Source organism: Bombus pascuorum, chromosome 8, assembly GCF_905332965.1.
Source record: "Bombus pascuorum chromosome 8, iyBomPasc1.1, whole genome shotgun sequence".
Lineage (NCBI taxonomy): Eukaryota > Metazoa > Arthropoda > Insecta > Hymenoptera > Apidae > Bombus > Bombus pascuorum.
This window is the reverse complement of record NC_083495.1, coordinates 17,351,995-17,372,932: the sequence shown is the minus strand read 5'-3', so window position 1 is coordinate 17,372,932 and position 20,938 is coordinate 17,351,995. Positions and strand designations below refer to the sequence as shown.

The 20,938-nt window shown below is 26.9% G+C and overlaps 2 protein-coding genes and 1 long non-coding RNA gene across 5 annotated transcripts; 2 read left to right on the top strand and 1 right to left on the bottom strand.

The window, feature by feature from the left end:
* Positions 1 to 21: 21 nt before the first annotated feature.
* On the top strand, positions 22 to 4,474 carry LOC132909540 (HAUS augmin-like complex subunit 3). Its single transcript, XM_060964429.1, has 9 exons — positions 22 to 409; positions 1,337 to 1,555; positions 1,862 to 2,048; positions 2,629 to 2,849; positions 2,926 to 3,054; positions 3,141 to 3,480; positions 3,547 to 3,773; positions 3,845 to 4,013; positions 4,110 to 4,474. Exons 1-9 carry the CDS (start codon positions 219 to 221, stop codon positions 4,266 to 4,268), a joined length of 1,842 nt encoding a protein of 613 aa, XP_060820412.1. The 5' UTR covers positions 22 to 218; the 3' UTR covers positions 4,269 to 4,474.
* A 2,749-nt stretch (positions 4,475 to 7,223) lies between these two features.
* On the top strand, positions 7,224 to 20,566 carry LOC132909521 (thioester-containing protein 1 allele R1-like). Of its 3 annotated transcripts, none has more exons than XM_060964395.1 (28): positions 7,224 to 7,708; positions 9,252 to 9,327; positions 9,487 to 9,691; positions 9,770 to 9,994; positions 10,069 to 10,319; positions 10,501 to 10,659; positions 10,733 to 10,904; positions 10,990 to 11,190; positions 11,280 to 11,381; positions 11,462 to 11,595; positions 11,675 to 11,795; positions 11,875 to 12,018; positions 12,105 to 12,224; positions 12,298 to 12,352; positions 13,146 to 13,368; positions 14,428 to 14,545; positions 14,624 to 14,810; positions 14,895 to 15,055; positions 15,138 to 15,276; positions 16,944 to 17,062; positions 17,151 to 17,290; positions 17,369 to 17,588; positions 17,686 to 18,066; positions 18,129 to 18,281; positions 18,452 to 18,627; positions 18,714 to 18,885; positions 18,958 to 19,060; positions 19,968 to 20,566. In XM_060964395.1, exons 2-28 carry the CDS (start codon positions 9,263 to 9,265, stop codon positions 20,168 to 20,170), a joined length of 4,449 nt encoding a protein of 1,482 aa, XP_060820378.1. In that variant the 5' UTR covers positions 7,224 to 7,708; positions 9,252 to 9,262; the 3' UTR covers positions 20,171 to 20,566. The 3 variants fall into 3 exon arrangements, with proteins under 3 accessions (XP_060820378.1, XP_060820380.1, XP_060820379.1); XM_060964397.1 differs by lacking the exon at positions 13,146 to 13,368 and adding an exon at positions 12,592 to 12,721 and having other exon boundaries at positions 7,227 to 7,708; XM_060964396.1 differs by lacking the exon at positions 7,224 to 7,708 and adding an exon at positions 8,854 to 9,089.
* Positions 10,104 to 11,182, bottom strand: LOC132909591 (uncharacterized). Its single transcript, XR_009658561.1, has 3 exons — positions 11,068 to 11,182; positions 10,241 to 10,452; positions 10,104 to 10,169 (listed from the first exon to the last, which is right to left on the bottom strand). It is a non-coding gene; the product is annotated as an uncharacterized LOC132909591 (long non-coding RNA).
* Positions 20,567 to 20,938: the final 372 nt, after the last annotated feature.

The following is a 20,938-nucleotide window of genomic DNA, read 5'->3' as shown; positions in this document are numbered from 1 at the left end:
CTTACATAGCACAATAGAACAGAGTCTGTGTCTCTGTTTAAGGTATTCAGCATGCCACATGTAACAGAACGAGCACCTTCTTTTCTTCAATGTAGATTTTTCATGACTGAATTTTCGGATGATTTCTTCTATACCATCAGTATATAAGTATCAAGACCATATGTACAGTGTATGTATACGACCGTCCAGACTGGTACATACATATAACCGTGTTCCTGATGGTGATCATGGACGTATCTGGTAAAGTTCTGTATGATAAAGTTCGAAATTTACGTTCGGAACTTTCGAACGTTGTTACACCAGAAATATTAGATAAAATTTGTGACAAACCTTCACTACAACCATTTTTAAAATGGTTCTGCGAAAATGTAAATAATGTCAACGTTCTTTCAAACGAGGATGTTCAAATGTAAGTTACTTCGAATATTTTTAAGTCTTTTAATTCATTTAAAACTACTAATTTCATTCGTATGTGTATGTGAATGAAAGCTTAAATTATAAATTTAGGTTTTGGAAACAAAATAAAATAATATAATATACACTATATTTTTGTACTTTGAAAATATTTTATGAATAAAATATTTAATGAATAGTTTATATTCTTTGTGAAAAATATATTTTTCTGAAACCTTGATTTAGAAGATTTTCTTTGTTCATTTATGATATAGTAAATATTGAAATTTTATTTACGTTACAATAATATAAAGTGAACTTCATAATAGTGAGCAACTTGATCGGTATCTTTAATTTTTTCCATGCTGTTGTAATGTGTTGAAAGATGCTCTTTAAAAAAGAAAAATATCATTTAAGAAACTACTGCGAACAATTATAAATACTTTTAATTTTAAACTAAAACTAAACCTAACTTAAATCTAACCCAAACTAAATATTGAATCTTGTCATTTGTATTTCGCGATTCGTTCACTAAACCTAAACCTAACTCTAACCCAAGGAGTTAAAAACCAACCAAATAACCTAGACACTGACAACAATGCAGGCGAAACTACGAAGTTTCATTTTTTCATTTGTTATTTTTTTGTTATTTGACTATTTTTTAAATAAATATTAAGCTTCTTTTTTAAGTGTTTACTGTTTATCTTTCTTTCACTTAGTTTGCGCTTATACAGATAGGATTAAGTTTAGTTTTAATCCAAAATTAAAAGTACTTATAATTGTTTGCGACATCTTTTAAATTATAGTTTGGCTTTCTAAATAACGCCCTTCAACATATTATAGTATGTAAAAAAATTGGAGATACTGACCAAATTGCTCACTATTACCAAAAACGTCTTTGTTAAGTTGAATTAAAAGTAAATTTCAATAATTTGTGTTTCAGAAAAAATAAACTCCAAGAAATGAATGAATGGGTAGAAGGTTCAGAATTAGATCATGCATTAGAGGAAAATACTAAAGATTATCCTGATTTATTGAAAATCATTTTTTTTGATGACACAAATATTAACGATTTGTTTGCAGAATATGAAATAGTGAAGAATTCGTATAAGGAAGACAAAAATTATATTTATACATTGCAAAATGGGATTCAAAATTTAAAGTAATATGATCATTAATTATGTGTTTCTATTTATGTACATATATTACCTTAGATTAAATGTAGATTTAATTACATATTTAAACCCTTAACAATATAATCGCTTTAATTTTATAATTACTTAAGTTATAATTTTATTCTCTATTGTAATATATTTTCATAACTTGAAAAAGCATAATTAGCTTATAACATTAAACACAGAACACTGTTTTATAAAAAGTAGCAAAATATTGATTTAGGTCACTATGATTTTTAGCTCTGCATATACGTAAGATTAATATTATTATATAAAGTAATACATTGTTGCAGAAAATTAGAAATTGAATTAGATGAGACTATAGAAAAGGAAGAAGAATCTTTGAGCAGAGAAAATATTAAAGCTAATAGAGCATATGAAGAATGTTCCATAATTATGAAAAAATTTGATACTCAGAATCATCAATTTTTTAAAGAAGTTGAGTTCCTTGTAAACGTTTATGCAGATGCAGCCGAAAATGTGAGTAATTTGTAAAATATCTTCATAATTTATATTATGATAATATATATGCAGGATGCATCTGAAAGTTATGTATAGTGTGAAACAAAATTCTTTATCAAATTTGATCTTGAAACTTATGCTCAAGGACAATTTTGTGGCCCATTTTTTTAAGAGATCTCCACCGATCCAAAAGTGTAGAATCGCTTACCAAAGCCATAACAAATAATTTGGTTACACTCTGTATAAATGGATACGAGGTGATTCTAGGTATATGAAAGATAAGAAAAAAACAGAATATCTTAATTAGGAAATGCTATTTATATTTTTTATATGAGGATTTACATCTTTTATCCACATTATTACATAATGTTCTTTGTACTACTCAACTTCGAATAATTCATAACGGAACAGAACGAAATTTCAAATTCGATTTTCTCAAAAACTAATTGTAAGCCTCAAACAACTAAAATTTTATTCATTACTTTTCCCTTATCTCTTTATGAGAAATCAACTCGTATCTGTTTGTACATAACTTTCAGACGCATTCTGATATATATTAGTAATATATGTACTAATAATAATAATATTGTGTTTATAGAAAGGAAGACCATTATTATGGACTCAAATGCCACTAAAACTTTTTACCAAAACTATAGAACTATATAATCATTACTTAGATGTTCATATAAAACGACAGTTTGGAAATACATCTGAGGAAGAGCAAAAGACTGATTCTAATTATGTTTCCTTAATTAACAGTAATAAAGAAAAAACTATGGATAACGAAAAGTTATTGGAACTGACATTATGTAAAACAAAGTAATTAATATTGATAACTATTAATGAATCGAATATCCTTTGTATTTATTGATTGAAAGAGATACTTATTTTATAGCTTAACTAATGCAAAAATAGAAGAAATTCTAGCAAAAGTACAAGAGGAATCATACATTGCAATGTTGAATTATATAGAAGATATATATAATTTAGGAGATATGAAAATACCCAAACATTCTGAATTAAGGTACATGAAAACTCTTTAAGTATAACTATTTTACTAAGCACATTATCAATTTTCTAATGAATATTACATTTATGAATCAAAATTAGAACAGAAATTTTAAAGGTAACTAGGAAAAGAGATTTTTTAGAAGAAAATATCACTTTGTTACAAGAACGTCAGTTAACAGAAGTAGTGCAACAATTCTCAGAATTGGAAATAACTAAGATCTTAAAACAGGATGCTCATACGAGGCTTACACGAACAAAAAATCATTTAGAAAAACTTAGAAACTTACGGTTTCTTGCACGAGAACATGGTCATGTGCACACTGATTTATTACGAATGCTGATGGAAGTGCAATTTCAGTGTCTTAAAAATGTTTCTGAATTTGTAGCTGATGCTTACCACTATTTTACAACAGAATATTCACTATCATCCACAAGATGTGTAAGTCATTTATCAAAACAAAACAAATGCATTTTCAGTTTGTAATGAAATTTCATTTATATGTAGGAAAGTATGCAGAAACTGCAAAACAAGTATTCTGCCATTGTATCTTCACCAAAAATACATAATTCATTTCACAAATTTTTTTTTTCAATGGTATGTAGTGACAATAGTACACATCAATTAAATTCTGCATTACAAAAATATAATGATCTCATAGATGAAAACAAAATTAAAAAAAAAAATCTATTGAAAACTTATTTAAATTCAAAAGTTGACAAATTAGAAATATTGTAAGTATTAATTTTTTATCAATATTTACCACTATAATGGATACAATAAGTATTAAATTGTTATAATTTAGGGAAAATGAAATAAATTCGCAATATTTAAACGAAGTTGAGAAAGGACCTACACATACATATAAACCAATTTCTTATGATATTGAAATAAATCACAGTGAAGCACTCAATAATTTACAAAAGATACAAAACGATTTGACAAAGATCAGAAATCAAATGAAAGAACGTTTGGTAAATTGATAAATAATATATATATATATTTATTTATTTATTTATTTTGTATATACATTATCTTATTTGTATAATATTTGAAATCTCTCGTTGTAGAAGGCAGATACAAACTTCGAGCGAGAAAAGGCTATTCTTTGGCAACGATTTCTAATCGATCCTGATACATTAAGAAAAACATATAAACAATTGAAAACTGTGTCAAAGAGATCTTGCTTCGATGATGCACTTAAAAAGGAATTAAATGATCCACTATAATTTACTACTATTATAAATATAGCCATACAATAAATATTATAAATATTATAATGTATCATTAGAAAGATTTTGATAAATTAGGTTATATTAAATACACTGCCAAATAGATTTCAATAAAATGTTTCTAATGATATGCTAAAAATATGTAGTGAAGTGAAATATTGTGAAGTGTATAATATAAATCTTATTATCTAAAATTTATATAACTTGTGTATTAGTTTTTAATAAATGATAATAGAATTTATAGAAGTGAAATGGAAATAAATAATTGAAATAATAAAAATCTACCAATACATTTTTCTTATTTATTATCATTCCCTATAACATATATCAAATCGTTCATATGCAAGCATTGGAATCACTAATAACTGTACCTATGTATATATATTTATGATATCAAAGAGGAAATTAGAGTGCTCACGCTTATGGACCTATTTGTTCCCGTATTAGTGCTGCACCATACGGGCAAGTACTGAGTTTGATTGACGTTAGCATATATAAGAACCTATAACATTGGGATCTACCCTGTTTGATTGCACACTAGCATAAACAAGAACCAATCGTCAATTACTTTATTGTGCAAGAAAATGCTAAAAACGAATTCAAGGTAGTCATGTTTACAGCACATTTTATAGATTCAGAAATGCCAAACTCGCGTAGTTTTACTTCGACGTTTGTCCATGTTGACTTTTTTTTTTTTTTTTTTTATTTTTATTTTGGTTATTTTACAATTTGTCCTTGCGGACATTTGGTAAAGTGTTATATCTTGTTGGTGAAGAAAAAAAAAAATATAAATAAAAAATAATATAGCATGTGGGCGGCTACCCCCAGCGGGGTGCCAGCTTCGTTTTTTCTAAGTTATATCTTTTATGACGTTGACGATTGTACAAAGAATATTAAAAAAAAAAAATCGGATAGGAAAGTAGATATAAACTTCTCCGTAGAACCGTACAATTAAATAAGTTCTTGTCTATGCTAGTATGCAATTAAACAGGGCAGATCTGTAACTTTAAGTTTAAATACATAGGTTCTTGTACATGCTAATGTCAATTAAACTCAACACTTGGCTGCATGGTGCAGCACCTGTACTGTGGAACAACTAGAAGTACGAGCGTAAATACTCATTTCTTCTGTGATAATATATATATATATACAAGCGTGTGTATACATATACACATGTAATAATATAATGAAATATGATACATCATATATGAATGATGGTATTAAAACATGTGATTTTTAAAATTTTTTATTTTAGAAACGAAATAACTTATTGGATAAACGTTACTTCAAGGGATCAAAAACTACTGACCGTTTTTGCAATCTTGTAGTTTATGACGTGTAAAATTCGAGAACACAAGTTTTAAGGTGAGGAACCCACTGATTTAAAAGTTATGATTATGTAAAATTGACTTACATTTTTAGGGTATTTTACCAATTACTTTGACGCCATATTGGCTTCTATCCATGATTCGTTAAAATTAGTGAGTTACTGGCTGTAAATAAATATACATAGTTCGCGGCCATTTTGCGACGGGATTTTTAATCGTGAAGGTTGAATTATATTTAGGTTATTCATTAATTCATTACTCTCAGACTATCGTGAGGCGGTCGGTTACTAGTACAAACTAATTTTCGGTGAAGTTCAGTTCAATGCTCATCTATGCAAACCAATCAGATGATAGGTAAAAGAAATATAATATCAAAGTAACATCTAAGATATCTTTTCAACAATTCCTCAATTCTACATAGCCATAACTTTCGAATCAGTGGATTTCTCGATTTAGGATTTGTATTTTCAATCAAAAAATCAATAATTTTTGGTCTCTTAAAATAAAGTTTAACCAATTTATTTATTAATCAATAACTATTTTATTTAATGACAAATACGGAAGTGATAAATTCATAGTATATACATACATATATTACTGCCAAATACAATCATATATATATATATATATATATATATATATATATATATATATATATATTGTTGAAGGAGGAAGTTACAGAGAAGAAGATAATGATCACCTTAATATATGACAAATGCACGCAAAGGTTGAGACTGCCCCCTATCTATTGCTTAATTTAACAAATATATCCATGTAAATACTTATTACATTTTTTCTCTGTTATTACTATGTATATTACATATATAGATAGTAACACGTATGTATGCACATGTCAGGTCCATAATTCTGGAAAATTAAAGAAGTATCCTTGATAGCTAATACATTTCTTATATTTTTAGTATCTGACATCAGACACCATGAAGAAGAGCTTCATTTTTTTTCTTAAAAATTAACTTTCTTTATTTACGAATAAAATTTGTTTCTGTTTAGAAATAATGAATTGTGTAATTTCATTCATATTAAATGACACACATTAAACTATGTCACAAATTCATGTCAAGGTCAATAAATGAAATCTAGTAAAAATAGAACAATATTGTATAAAAATCCATAAATAATTAGTAACAAACTAATTTTCCACAAATAAATAAAAACATATTGATATTACCATATATTATGTTCTCAAGTAATTTTAAGATTTCCGTGAAATTAAAAGCTACAAAAAATTCATATAAATCTAATAAATTTATGAAAATATTAAAATTATCTTATTTTCCTACTTAGCCTTTTTTCTGTTTACTAAATAATATTTTATAAATGTATAAAAACTTAATCGAGAAAAGGATATATTAATATATTAATGTCATCTTATACAATTTTTTATTTGTTATTAACTGAGATTCTCAAAAAGAAAATTGATCAACTGTACTTTTTATACATATGTATATTTTTAGACTTTATTACTTATGTAGGTTCTAAAAAACAAACGATTCATTTACATAAACTTACTTACTGGAAGGAGGTGGCATATATAATAATACATTCTAAAATAATTTTTAAAAAATAATGTTTTCAATGTCACCACTTTGTTCTATTTTTCGATTTATGGAGTTGATCAATGTAACTTTTGAACGGCTTAATTCAGGAAGAATAGCACGTACAATGATAAACTTCGAATAAAAGATCGTAACATCATTAATACGTGGCGTAGGATACATTTTTAGCTGCTTGTGGTGTATTGAAAAATATAGTTCGCGATGAGATATTGAAGTTTGCAAACGGATAACCAGAGTCAGATTTTACAACAGTGGTACTTCGGTGACTGGCTTGTTACTCCCATAACGGTAAAAACGTGACAGATATATACAGGAGAAGTGAAGGAGCCAGAAGGAAGGGAAACCTGCACTTGTTCGCTTGCTTTCTTCGAGCCATGATTGGTAATGCTTGTTAGTATTTGTCTAACTGTTGCATCGGAAGCTTTGCAACTTTGTTTTCTTCGATAGTTTCGTTTTCCAAAAGTACTGTGCTATCACATTATAACCAGAATAATATCCTTGAAAATACAAGTAAAATAAATCCTTCGGCGAGGTGAGTCACTGTTCAGAATTGTTTTGTAAGATGACGCGATCCTAGCATAAATTATCCTTTCATTTATATATTATTAGCAAAAATTACGACATATGTATTTTCTTCTTAAATAAATAAATTGTTAAAAGCAACTCTAATTTGTTTAGTTGATAGTGACATATATTTTCCGGATTTGCGATCGAATTATAAAATCCGTATGGATTTATCAAGTAATAGAGTTTGGAGAACATATAAAATGTAAACTTCTGTCGTACTACTTTCTAATCAATAACTATGTACATAGATTCCGTTGGTCCATTTAGAAAAATAAGTAATGTTTGACAGATGTATTTTATTTAGAACGTAACTAATGTATCATAAAATAATGTAACACAAAACTGTGAAAGATAATTGGAAGAAAATGATATAACTATAAATTTCAAAATATATATTTAAAATAACAACTATTTATATTTTCAAACGTATTAAATAAAAATTGAATAATATCTTCGAAACACAATTCAATTCCGAAATTTTTGTTTTAAATGTTAAAAAATTCATTTTTTTAAATAATTTTACTAATTTTGTTAGATGAGGAAAAGAAATGAATTCTGTAATCAGAGAATGATATATCAAACCCAAGATATCAATTTAAGAATGTTTATAATAGTAATATATGATATATTTATTGCTATTAATAACAATTACGAATGAGTATACGAAATTGTACAAAATTATATCCCAATAATGTAATTATGTATCATAAATTATATGTTATATCATAAATTGTATGTTTAAATATGTATGAACATAATATTATTAACAAGTATAGATTAGAGTAGAAGAGTAGAAAGACAAATTGTTTGATATACAGAGTAATATGTAAAATATTATATAAATACTATAAGTATTACATTGATTTGTGTATATATATTAAAATTATTATAATGTAATTTTATAAAATAAGGATCTATTCAATATAATTTATATAAGTAGCTTTTATTAAAATAAATGGCTGAACAATATGTTTATAAAAATTTTAAATGCATAAATTTCCAAAATTTATTTGCGTTAATCATTGTATATTAAGTAAAATAAAATCATTTTTTTTAATATTTCAATGATGAAAATTGAAGAGTACATTTTAATATTGACAAAATGAAGTTCTTAGCTCTTGGGTTTTCCCATTGCTTTAGTCACATGATTGTGCTCATAAATTATTGTGGCATCATTAAAAAATGCATAATTGCCAATGGAAAAACCAGTTTGACACTTTGAAGTGTAGATAATTACAAAATTATATAATAGAACGATTATCTTTTATATTTACAATCAAGATATACAATTATGCAATATTTTTTCTCATAGTGAAAATAACTTTTATCTCTGTCATTGTACATATGTAGGTACTATATGATATATCAAATTTTGTTTATTTTATTTATATATGCTACTACATTTATGCATAGTGTGCTATTCAAAATTTACTTATTAGTAATTTTATTAATTTATCAATGCTGTTTGTCATTTTGTACTCTAACCTAGATTTCTTTTCATTTTACAGTGACTATAAAAATGGATTGGCAGTGGTTCAATATCGTTTTTTTATTCTATATAATACTAAATGTTACTGCAGAACAGTATGTATATATATATATATATTTTTTTTTTTTATTATACTTTATTAGATATCTAATTAAAATGATAAATGTTTAATATAAAATGATAAATATAAATGTTTTATATAATTATTTATCTAATATAGCTTAATAATCAAATTTTTTAATATATTTTTAAAGATACTATAGCATAATAGCTCCAAAAGTAATACGACCTGATTCAGAATATCATGTAGCTGTAAGTATTACTGGTGTATCAACACCATCAACAATATATATTGAACTGTCTGGGTCATTCGACAATAATTCAAGAATAGGAGAAGTATTCAATATATCTCAAGTTACACATGTGCAACCATACAGTACAAGAATTTTACGATTTGAAGTAAATGAATTCAAGTTTGTTAACTTCTCTGCATATCATGTATAATAATACATTTTTTAATTTCCTTTTAAATTTTAGATTGATGATATTATTCCTGGTAAATATGAATTAATTGCACGTGGTTTATCAGGAATAGAATTTTCACAGTCAAAGTCAATAGAATTTATTCCTAAAAGTTATTCAGTCTTTATTCAAACTGATAGAGCAATTTATAAACCGGGAAATAAAGTTATGTTTCGATGTATTTTGTTGGACTCCAGACTTAGGCCAACACTTGAAAGATTAGTAAACATCTATATTGTAGTAAGTATTTTTAAATAAAAACAGTGTATGTAACAAATAAGACAAATTTTTTAATTTATATTACATTTTTATAGGATGGTAAAGGAAATAGAATTAAACAATGGAATCATCCACCTGTAACCTACGGAATTTTTAATGCGGAAATCGAATTGTCTGAGTACCCAGTTTTAGGTACCTGGAAAATTACAGCAAATGTTGGTGATCAAACATTTGAAAAAGATTTTGAAGTTGCTGAATATGTATTACCTAATTTTGAAGTGATAATTGATGCTCCTAAACATTTCACATTTAAGGAATCAAAAATCACTGCAACAATCTATGCCAAGTAAGTGAATTCTAATAGTTAAGTAAACTTTTTGTAAGTTCCTAAAAGCATATTACAAATTTTTTTAAATTGATTCCTGTTCCACAATTGTAACAGCATCATTTATGTTATTTAATGATGTCTTAGTATTCTCCTAAAAGGTTTGACAAAAATTATTTATTTCAAAGTGCAAATCATTTAGGTATACTTATGGTAAGCCAGTGAAAGGAGAAGCAACTGTTACAGCATATCCTGATATATTTTCTGATGTTATCCAACCAATATACCAACAGCCTATACGAAAAGTAATTCCAATAAATGGGAAAATAGTTGTTGATTTTGACATTCATGATGAATTAAGGTATATATATATCTTAAAAAACGTTATTAAATATTTTTTGAGAAAAGATATAATTTAATTTCAATTTTAATAGGCTTACTGATGAATATGAAAGACCAGTTATGCTTGACGTTACAGTAGAAGAATCTTTAACTGGTAGAAGACAGAATACTTCTGCACATATAACCTTACATAAACATAAATACACAATGGATTTGATAAAAACATCAGAATACTATAAGCCAGGGTTAAAGTATACAGCATTTGTATGTAATCAAAGTTACCCGTAATATTATAAATTTAAATTCCCTTTTAAATATTATAGATATAATATGAGAAAAATTCTTATAGATAAAATTAACATATCATGATGGAACACCAGTGAGAGATAACAAAAATTTTGTTATGGTAAAATATGGGTATACTTACATTACTGATAATCAGTCCACATACACGAATATTACTGGTATGTTGGATGAAAATGGAATGGTAAAGTTGGATTTTTATCCACCAAAAACTAATGATAATATGTCATATCCTTTAAACATAGAGGTAAAATATTATAGTAGATACAAAAGCATTGAAATTAATAATAAAAATAATCATTTAACATTAACCACCAAAAAAATGATTATAAATAGGCTCAATATTTAAACCTTCATGAATGGTTCCCTTCAACAAACCAAGCTATGTCTCAGAATAATGAATATATACAAGCTGTTTTGAAAACTGAAAAACCTATGGTATGATCATTTTTATGTTATTTAAATTATTTTAAAAGTATGAAAATCATCATTAAAAGAATATGATATTCTTGTATAAGGTTAATCGAGATGTAGAAATTGAAGTAAATTCTACAGCTCTATTGAAATATATTAATTACGAGATATTTGGACGTGGCGATATATTGGATGCAGGTTCTATATATGTACAAAATAAATATACAACAAGTTTTAAGTAAATATTTTTAAATATCTAATTACGATGTAATCTATTTCGTTTATTATTTATTTACAAAGCGTGAAATATATTTTAGGTTCTTAGCAACATATGTCATGGCTCCTACTGCACATGTAATTATATATTATATAGGAAATGATGGAGAAATCATCGCAGATGCCTTAGATGTTGAACTAGAAGGACTACTTCAAAATTTTGTAAGTTAATTTGACGAATTAGTTATAATAAAAATTAGAATTGATAAATCTGAATCTAATATCTTAATTTCTATTAAAGGTTGATATTAAAATGGCATCTGAAGAAGTTACACCAGGAGATAATATCAATTTAGTTATTACTTCAAAACCAAATTCATATGTTGGATTATTAGGTGTAGATCAAAGATCTATTCTTTTAAAATCTGGGAACGATATTTCATATGTATGTAGTATTATAAATAATTCTCATTAATTTAAGCTTTGTTATAATTATAAATAATACTTTAATATAATTTTAATTATTCACAGGAACAAGTATATAAAGAGTTGAAATCATATGATAATAATCATGAATCACCTTATGCAAACTCGGTTTTTGATCGATATTTATGGAATCCTGGTTCAGCTACAGCAAAAGATGTTTTCAGAGTAAATAATTTTATTTGGATGGATTTTTGATATTTTTTTATCAATATTAATATAAATATATATTGTTTGATAGGAAATCGGTGCCATCATCATGACAAATGCCTATGTCCATGAAAATTTTCAAATTCGTAAGTAGAGTGCTTTCTATATGGCTTAAGTTTATTACTAATATCATTTTCTTATCTCTTACATGTGATACTAAATATTTTCTAATACCATAACATATTTAGTCAACAACATTTTATTCATTTGCAATGTAGAATGAGAAGGATGTTCTTAAATCTAATTTTTCATGTAATACTTACTATCAATTCTTTAGTTAATCAGATCACGTACTTATTACTTAACAAGGCTTATGTCTGTATAGTATACTACAGATCTGGTGTAGAGTTTCCAACAGCTGCTGGAAGTTTCAGTTCAATTGCATTGCCATCAGAGAAGACGAAAGTACGCAAGAATTTCCCTGAAACTTGGCTTTGGCAAACGCTTGATGCTGGGTAATGCCATTGAAAATTTTTATCTGCTGAGAACTTTTTTTTATCATTAAAACAACACTGATATAACTCGTTAAGTAAATATAAATGTTTCTATGTGCTAACTATCTAAACATATTTAATATATAATATCATCTTTTAAATTAATTTACTAATATTTGTTCAATAGTGGCTTTATGTAATTTAGTGCTATGGTGATGGACTTATTACAATTCATATTTCATTCTCTGCAATGTAATCATCTATTCATATCTAAAATCATAAACCAGAGTGTTATTATATAACTTAAAATATAAAAAATTAAGGTACTTTAAATGAAATATAATAAGACATTAGATTAATTTCTACAATACCTTTATATATATATTTTTTTTTTTTATTCCCTTGGTTGTGCTGATATAATACAATATATAGAATTGGATTACAGAAAAATCGGGAATACTGGAGGGTAGAATAACAGGCTCACCTCATGGGGCATCCACACTTCGACCAGACCTTGGTCCACCTGTTACGCACAAACTAGCAACAAGACCACCACTGGCAGGTCCTTATGCCTTCTCTCGCATCCCACCTCCTGTTTGGAATAAGCCCCGTGTATTCCTAATGCATGACATCTTAAACACCTGGCTTTTTACAAACTTTTCTGCAGGGTATTTATCTCATATACTTTCAGTTTATGAAGCTTTACGTACACGCTTTGTATACATTATTTTATAAATGACGTTCATGGGTCATGCTTTATTTTGTACAAGTTACTTTTATATAAATCAAAGCTGGAATATTTTGGGTATTCTTATGGTGAATCATCTAACTTTGTTACCTTCAATTATTTGTAAACTGCTTTTTACGAAAAAAGCTGTATGATATTAAGAGGACATACAATATAATAATTAGCTTCTTTGCTATTTTGCTTTCTTATCAAGATATGAAGATTATTTTAAATTTCTATATATAACGTGCAACATTTGATTCTGCAATTCGAATGATACATGTGAGTAAAATTCTGTGACATTTGCGCACATTGATTGACTATGAACATGTATTAAATTGTAATGGATAAAATTTTGAGCATTTTTTATATTAAAAGTTATTCAAGGAATATTCCATTAATGTACTTACCTTAATAGCTTCTTAAAATACTCTTTCAAATTACTGGTTCAAATGTTACACATTTATATTTGAATCAAAGTGACCTTTATATCTCAAAAAAAGATAAGATAACAAAAAATTTATTATTATATTTTACGCCACTTTGATACTATATGACGTTTATTCGAAAGAGTTTTAATACAACATACAGATTCCAAGTAATTTGGGATGACAGAATTAGGTGACTTACTCTGTTAACTCTGTATAATTGGCATACATAATCAGTAATAGCCAATAGATATCATTCATATCTGTATACTTTAAATTGCTTTAGATTGTATCATTCTTCAATTGTTTATTCTATCATATTTAACGAATTTTTATAAAATACATCTAGTACTGAATATTCTATAGACAGAACGTATTTATTTGAAGAAACAAGTCATATTAGGAAGAATTTTTTTATTAATTTTGCTAAAAACATTAAATTTAATATTATATACAGATTTATTCTTTTTTAAATAAATTTGTAAATTATTATTTATGTGTATAACTGAAGTATATTGATATAGTATTTCAAAATAAAATTAAAATGCAAATTAACTATAAATTGAAAATAGATATGAGGGAAAAAATGAGCTGAAAAGAAATGTACCAGATTCAATTACATCATGGGTACTCACTGCATTTTCTGTAAATGATGTTCATGGATTAGGCCTTATAGAAGAACCACGAAAGGTAATATAAAATGACTATATACATAATTGCAAAATTTCCATAATATAAATATAAAAAGAAGAATTTACGTTTTTACAGTTAAAAGTTTTTAGACCATTTTTCATCTCTATGGAATTTCCTTACTCTGTGATTCGAGGAGAGATTGTTGCAATCCAAATTGTGGTGTTCAATTATATGAACAAAAATGTTGTAGCTGAGGTTCTGTTAACAAATGAGGGTCAGTTTGATTTTGCAGAAATGTCCAACGAAGTTCAGGATGTACCAAGTGAGATAAAAATTTTATTATTTCAAAACATTTTGTACAAACTATAGTATATAACATAAACATAACTTATGAAAAATTTTCTAGAATTAGAATTGTATCGTAAGAAAAAGGTAGAAGTGAAAGCTAATTCCGGAAGCAGTGTATCTTTTATGATTATTCCTCGAGACTTGGGATACATTACAATTAAGGCAACTGCAAATAGTATATTAGCTGGAGATAGTGTTGAGCGTAAATTACTTGTTAAAGTAAAGTGTTTCTTTATAAAATTATTTTTTATCTTTCGCTAATTGAAAGTGAATTTAAACTTTTCTACTAATTTATGCACAGGCTGAAGGAGAAACTCAATATGTAAACAGGGCTACTTTCATAGATCTTAGAAGTACAACAAATACATCGATGAATATTACAATTGATATACCTAAAAATGCTGTACCAGGTTCAGAATATATTGAAATATCTGCAGTAGGTAATGTTCCACAATTATCGAAATTTTGATTAGCATTTTTGATACTCATGAAGATGTGAAGGATTTAGTAAAATTTCAAGTTTAGTCAAATATGATTCTACATGCAGAAATAAATCGAAAATATTTTTATATGAGGCTTTGTTTCCAAGAAAATTGAGTTTGAAAATTTGTCAAATATGCCTTGAATTTAATTAATTATCAACAAGGTATGAGTAAACAAGTTAGGAGGTTATTCTAAATGCGAAAATAAATGAAAAATGTAGAACAAGATTTTTTGTTTAAGACTTCATTTAAAAAAAAAATAGTATATGAACATGTTAAAAATTCTTAGTTAAGAATTGTCCTAATACACGTCTAATTTATTTGTCTCGGAAACAAAGCGTCTTATGAAAAAATTTTATTGTACATTTTCGACTTATTTCCATACATAGAATAACCTGTTGATTATTCACATCTGTCAGTTCGGAATTAGTCACGTTCAAGTATACTTGGTAAATTTTCAAACTTGATTTTTTCAGAAACGAAGTGTTATATAAAAAAAATTTTATTTCATATTTTCAATTTATTTTTTCACGTAGAATCACCCTGTATCTAATTGTACCATTTGAGGTGATACACGCAATTATCTCTCAAACTATTCGTTATACAAAAAAATATTTCTAGTTAAACTTACTTTATTTTGTGGGGGACATCTTATGATCTTCTCTATCAAATCGTATCTAGATGGACGTGCCTTCTAGATTTCAAAGTGATCTTTATTATTTTATATGTATTTGTATATTTTTGTCCAGATAAGCGTGTAGCCTGTTCCGTGACTAATTATTTGACCTATAATGTGTTGGTGGACCAAAATCATTCAAGGTCATTTATAGCCTTTCAAAACTTACTTTCATTTAACATTTAGAAATTGTCCCTTATCATCTGTATTCGAAATGATGACCAGGAACGTCAATGCATTGGTTTATTCTATTTTTAAGAGATAGTTGCACCCTCTCTAATGTTTTAGAAAAAATTTGTTGGCAGTTATTCTTTATATGATTTTTCATATTATCAGGGCTAATGGGTTCTTCCCAACAAACTTAATCTTTTATAAAACACCGCAACAAAGGGATTATAGGTATCAAATCCGGAGACGTTGGTGGAAAGGGCATCCTGCTTCTTTTTCCTATCCAACGACCGGTAAACATATTGTTCAAGAAGCGATCGTAAATTGCGAATCGAACTGCATCGAAACGAAGAACGCATACTACTAGTCACAATAGTACTGATTCCTTCGAAGTAATTGTAACATAAATTCCAATAAATAAAATCTTGAGAATGTTTGACAAAGGTAAGTTTTGAACGGTAAAAAATGAGCTTAAATGACCTTGGAACAACAACACATAGAGCGGTGATTTTGTCATAAAATGGGCTATACGCCGATCCGAATCATATATATAGTTCCATTAAAAAAAAAAGACTATTTTGAAATCTGGAAGGCACGTCTACCTAGATAAGATTTGTGACTATCACAAGATGTCTCCTTCGAAATAAAGTAAATTTAATTTTTAAACATTTTTTAGTATAACGAATAGTTTGAAAGATAATCACGTGTATCACTGCAAATGGGTCACTCTATGTATATGTACATGTATAATTTGATATTGAATTATATATCTTTTTCTCAGGCGATATTTTGGGTCCAAGTATTATGAATTTGGCAAATTTAATTAAATTGCCATCTGGTTGTGGAGAACAGAATATGTTAAATTTTGTTCCAAATATAATGATATTAAATTATCTCAAAGTAAGTAGATGTATAATATATACGTAATAATATATCATTAGAGAAATAGTGTAATCGCAAATATATTTGTATTAAAATTTCTTTATAGAATACAAATCAATTAACACATGCAGTAGAAAACAAAGCTCTTCGATATATGGAAATAGGCTATCAAAGAGAATTAACTTACAGACATAATGATGGATCATTCAGTGCATTTGGCATGTCAGATAGTAATGGAAGTACATGGTATACAAATATTTAATTGTCATGTTACATTCACTAATACTGTAACATTTTGTATTATACTTACATTTTATCTGTTAGGCTTACTGCCTTTGTGGCAAAAGCTTTTAAACAAGCTGCTGCATACATCCCAATTGAAGACAGAATAATAGATGAAGCTTTACAATGGTTATCAAATAATCAAGCTCCTAATGGAAGTTTTCCTGAAGTAGGAAGAATTAGTCATCGAGACATGCAAGGTGGAGCTGCAAAAGGTCTTGCATTAACAGCATTTACTCTTATTACTTTTCTTGAAAATTCAGTAAGTACAATAATTTATTGAATAATCGTAAAAAAAATGAAACATTAATTTTTGAAAATACAATAGTAGTCCATCTTTATAATATTCTGTATTATAGGACTCTAATGGAAAATACAGAAACACTATAAATAAAGGAATTGATTACATTGTTCGTAATATGAATGATCTAAATGATACTTATGCTTTGAGTATATGTACATATGCTTTAAATTTAGCAAAACATCCATATGAGACTGCAGCATTTAATTTGCTAGAATCTAAAGCCATGACAAAAGAAGATATTAAATGGTGGAGCAAACCTATACCAACAAACGATAAAAATCCGTGGTATCATTCTCTACCACGATCTGTCGACGTTGAAATGACATCCTATACTTTGTTAACTTATATAAGGCGTAATTTAATCGCTGATTCTATACCCATAATGAAGTGGCTTGTAAAACAAAGAAATGCTGAAGGTGGTTTTGCATCCACACAGGTAAATATTAAAGTATAAATTAGAAGAGTGTAACAAATGTACATACTATCAACAACTCTTAGGATACCGTAATTGGAATACAAGCCTTGGCGAAGTTAGGTGAAAAATTAGTAACAAAAACTAATGCCATTTCTATAATATTCCTGTACGAAGGAGGTGGACAAAGTCAAATGAATATAAATCCTAACAATTCCATGATACTTCAAAAACAAATGGTAAATTCAAACTGCATTTAATATAGCGTAATAATTAATCACCTTAAGAAAAATAATTACAAGGACATGATAAAACAAAGAGAAAAGAATCTTACAAGCATAATGTTAAAATTTAGAAATGTATTCTATGTGTAAGTAGTAAACGATTCTAATATTTATTATTTCCTAAGCTTCCAAAGAAAACACGCCTGATTGGTATAACAGCCACCGGAAATGGATTTGCTTTAGTTCAAATTACATACAAATATAATCTAAATGTAACTGGAGCATGGCCACTGTTTACTTTGGATCCTCAAGTAGATAAAAATTCCAATGCTAATCATTTGCAACTTTCAATTTGTTCTGGGTATATTTATCTCTCTGATATTCTATAAATATTATTTAATATTATTATTATTATTATATATTAAATGCAACATATTTTGTTATTAGATTTGTTCCGACTAAGGAAGCAAACGAAAGTAATATGGTTGTGATGGAAGTCAGTTTACCTTCTGGTTTTACAGTAGATAAGGAATCATTACCTAGTCTTGAAGTGTCACAAAATGTAAAACGAGTAGAAACTAAGGACGGAGATACGGTCGTAATATTATACTTTGATGAGGTATAGAACAAAATATATATTTATATTTTTAAGCAATCTGAGATTAGTTTTAAACCAAATAATATCTTACAGATGAACAGGCAAGAATACTGCCCTACAGTGTCCGCATTCAGGACACATAAAGTGGCAAAACAGAAACCAGTACCAGTTACTATATATGATTATTACGATTCATGTAAGTTAATAATCGGACACTAATGTCCAAAGTTAAACTTCATTTTAGTGCACCATTTTTCTAAACATATTTTATATTTTCTGATAGTACAACGATGAACGGAGATAAAATATAACGGTTTTGAGTTTAGGAGACGATTGGTTCAACGAAAGTTGTCTTTGATTTATGAATCGATTTAAAAAATATCATTTTGGATTAGAGTTAACGGTCACCTTCCAGCGGTCGGAAAAATATATAGCCCAATCGATATTACAGCAAGAACACCTATAATGTCAACAAATATTAATATTTTAAAGATTTATCTTTAATGCATAAGAGTAAGCTATACAATATATTGTACCTCATATTTTTGTATTTAAAAATATCCCAAGAGTAAACAATAAATTCTAAATTCGAGCAAATTATACAATAGGTTGAGAGTAAAATTTTAAATATGCTTGACTTTCGAAACGATTTATTCTTACACTCGAAACTGTTATATTTCAACTCTATTTATCGAGTAATATCAAATTGGTATTTCATTTTCTTCAAGATCATTGGAGTCCGATCATCCGTTCTTATTATTTTTCTTGTTATATGCACGTCACAATAAGGTAATTAAAAAAGATTTCGTAAAAATCCACGAGGCCATCGTAATACATCGACAAGTTCACACTTCTTGCATTATTATTACAGTAATATTAAAAATATTACAAATCTTAAGAATATATGACTGCTTCTTTAATTTAAATACTTCAAGCAATTTCATCATTGCTGAACTCTAGTGATTCTCATGGCAGTCAATGTATTAAGTGATATTATTTCATATCATAAATAAGTTAATATATTCTTTTTAATTTCAATTCACTAATTTTATTATACGATATAATTTATGAATCTTAATCCAGTAACAATTTTTTATGATTAGCACGAAGAGCAAGAGTATTTTATGAGCCACGAAAAGCTACACTTTGTGATATATGCGAGGATGAAGATTGTGAAGATTTATGTGTATTGCAACCTGGTAAACAAAAGGATTCTCCGCAATCTGCTGCTTCACATTTATCAACTTGTACATATTTCCACTTGCTTTTTACTTTATTTTACATTACATACTTTGGATATTTGTAACTCTATAGCTTCTTAACAAAATTTTACATAACTTTTTTATGAAATACAATGAGGAAGCTTTGTATAAATAATAATTTACAACCAAAGTACTTACATTATATAAAAGAACCAAGCTCTTTTAATGTTGAAGTATCGTAATCTATTTAAATGATTATTATTTAAATCTTAAGTAACATAATCTTGAATCACTTAAAATTAATGTTCAGAGCTTATTATATATATATATATATATATATATATATATATATATATATATATATATATAATTTTATTTTAAATAATATACTAAACACAATTTAAAATATTGCACTTTATTCAATCAATTGTTCACACATTTTTGTTGTATTCTAATATTTTTTATATTAGATTAAATATACCTTATTGTTATTGATAGCATGTTAATATCTTTTTATTTATTTGCAGTTAAACTCCTAACTAAAAGCAATAATACAAATTCCTATGTATTCATCTACTTATAATAATGTAATTATTTTAATAAACTGAAGAAAATTATATTTTTAAATAATTATATAATTTAATATAATACTACCTTACTTTAGGGGTTGAAAAATTATTAACTTTTTTTGCAATCCTGTAGTTTTAGAAAATACAAATTTTACAACGAGGAATTATTGAGTTATGAAACTTCTTGCGCGGTTGAAGGCAAAAAGAAATTAATTCGCCCAAACAACAAAGACGGGTACCAACTATGTGTAAAAAAAAAAAAAAGAAACCAATTTCTAATAATAAAAACACTAATCTGTTAAC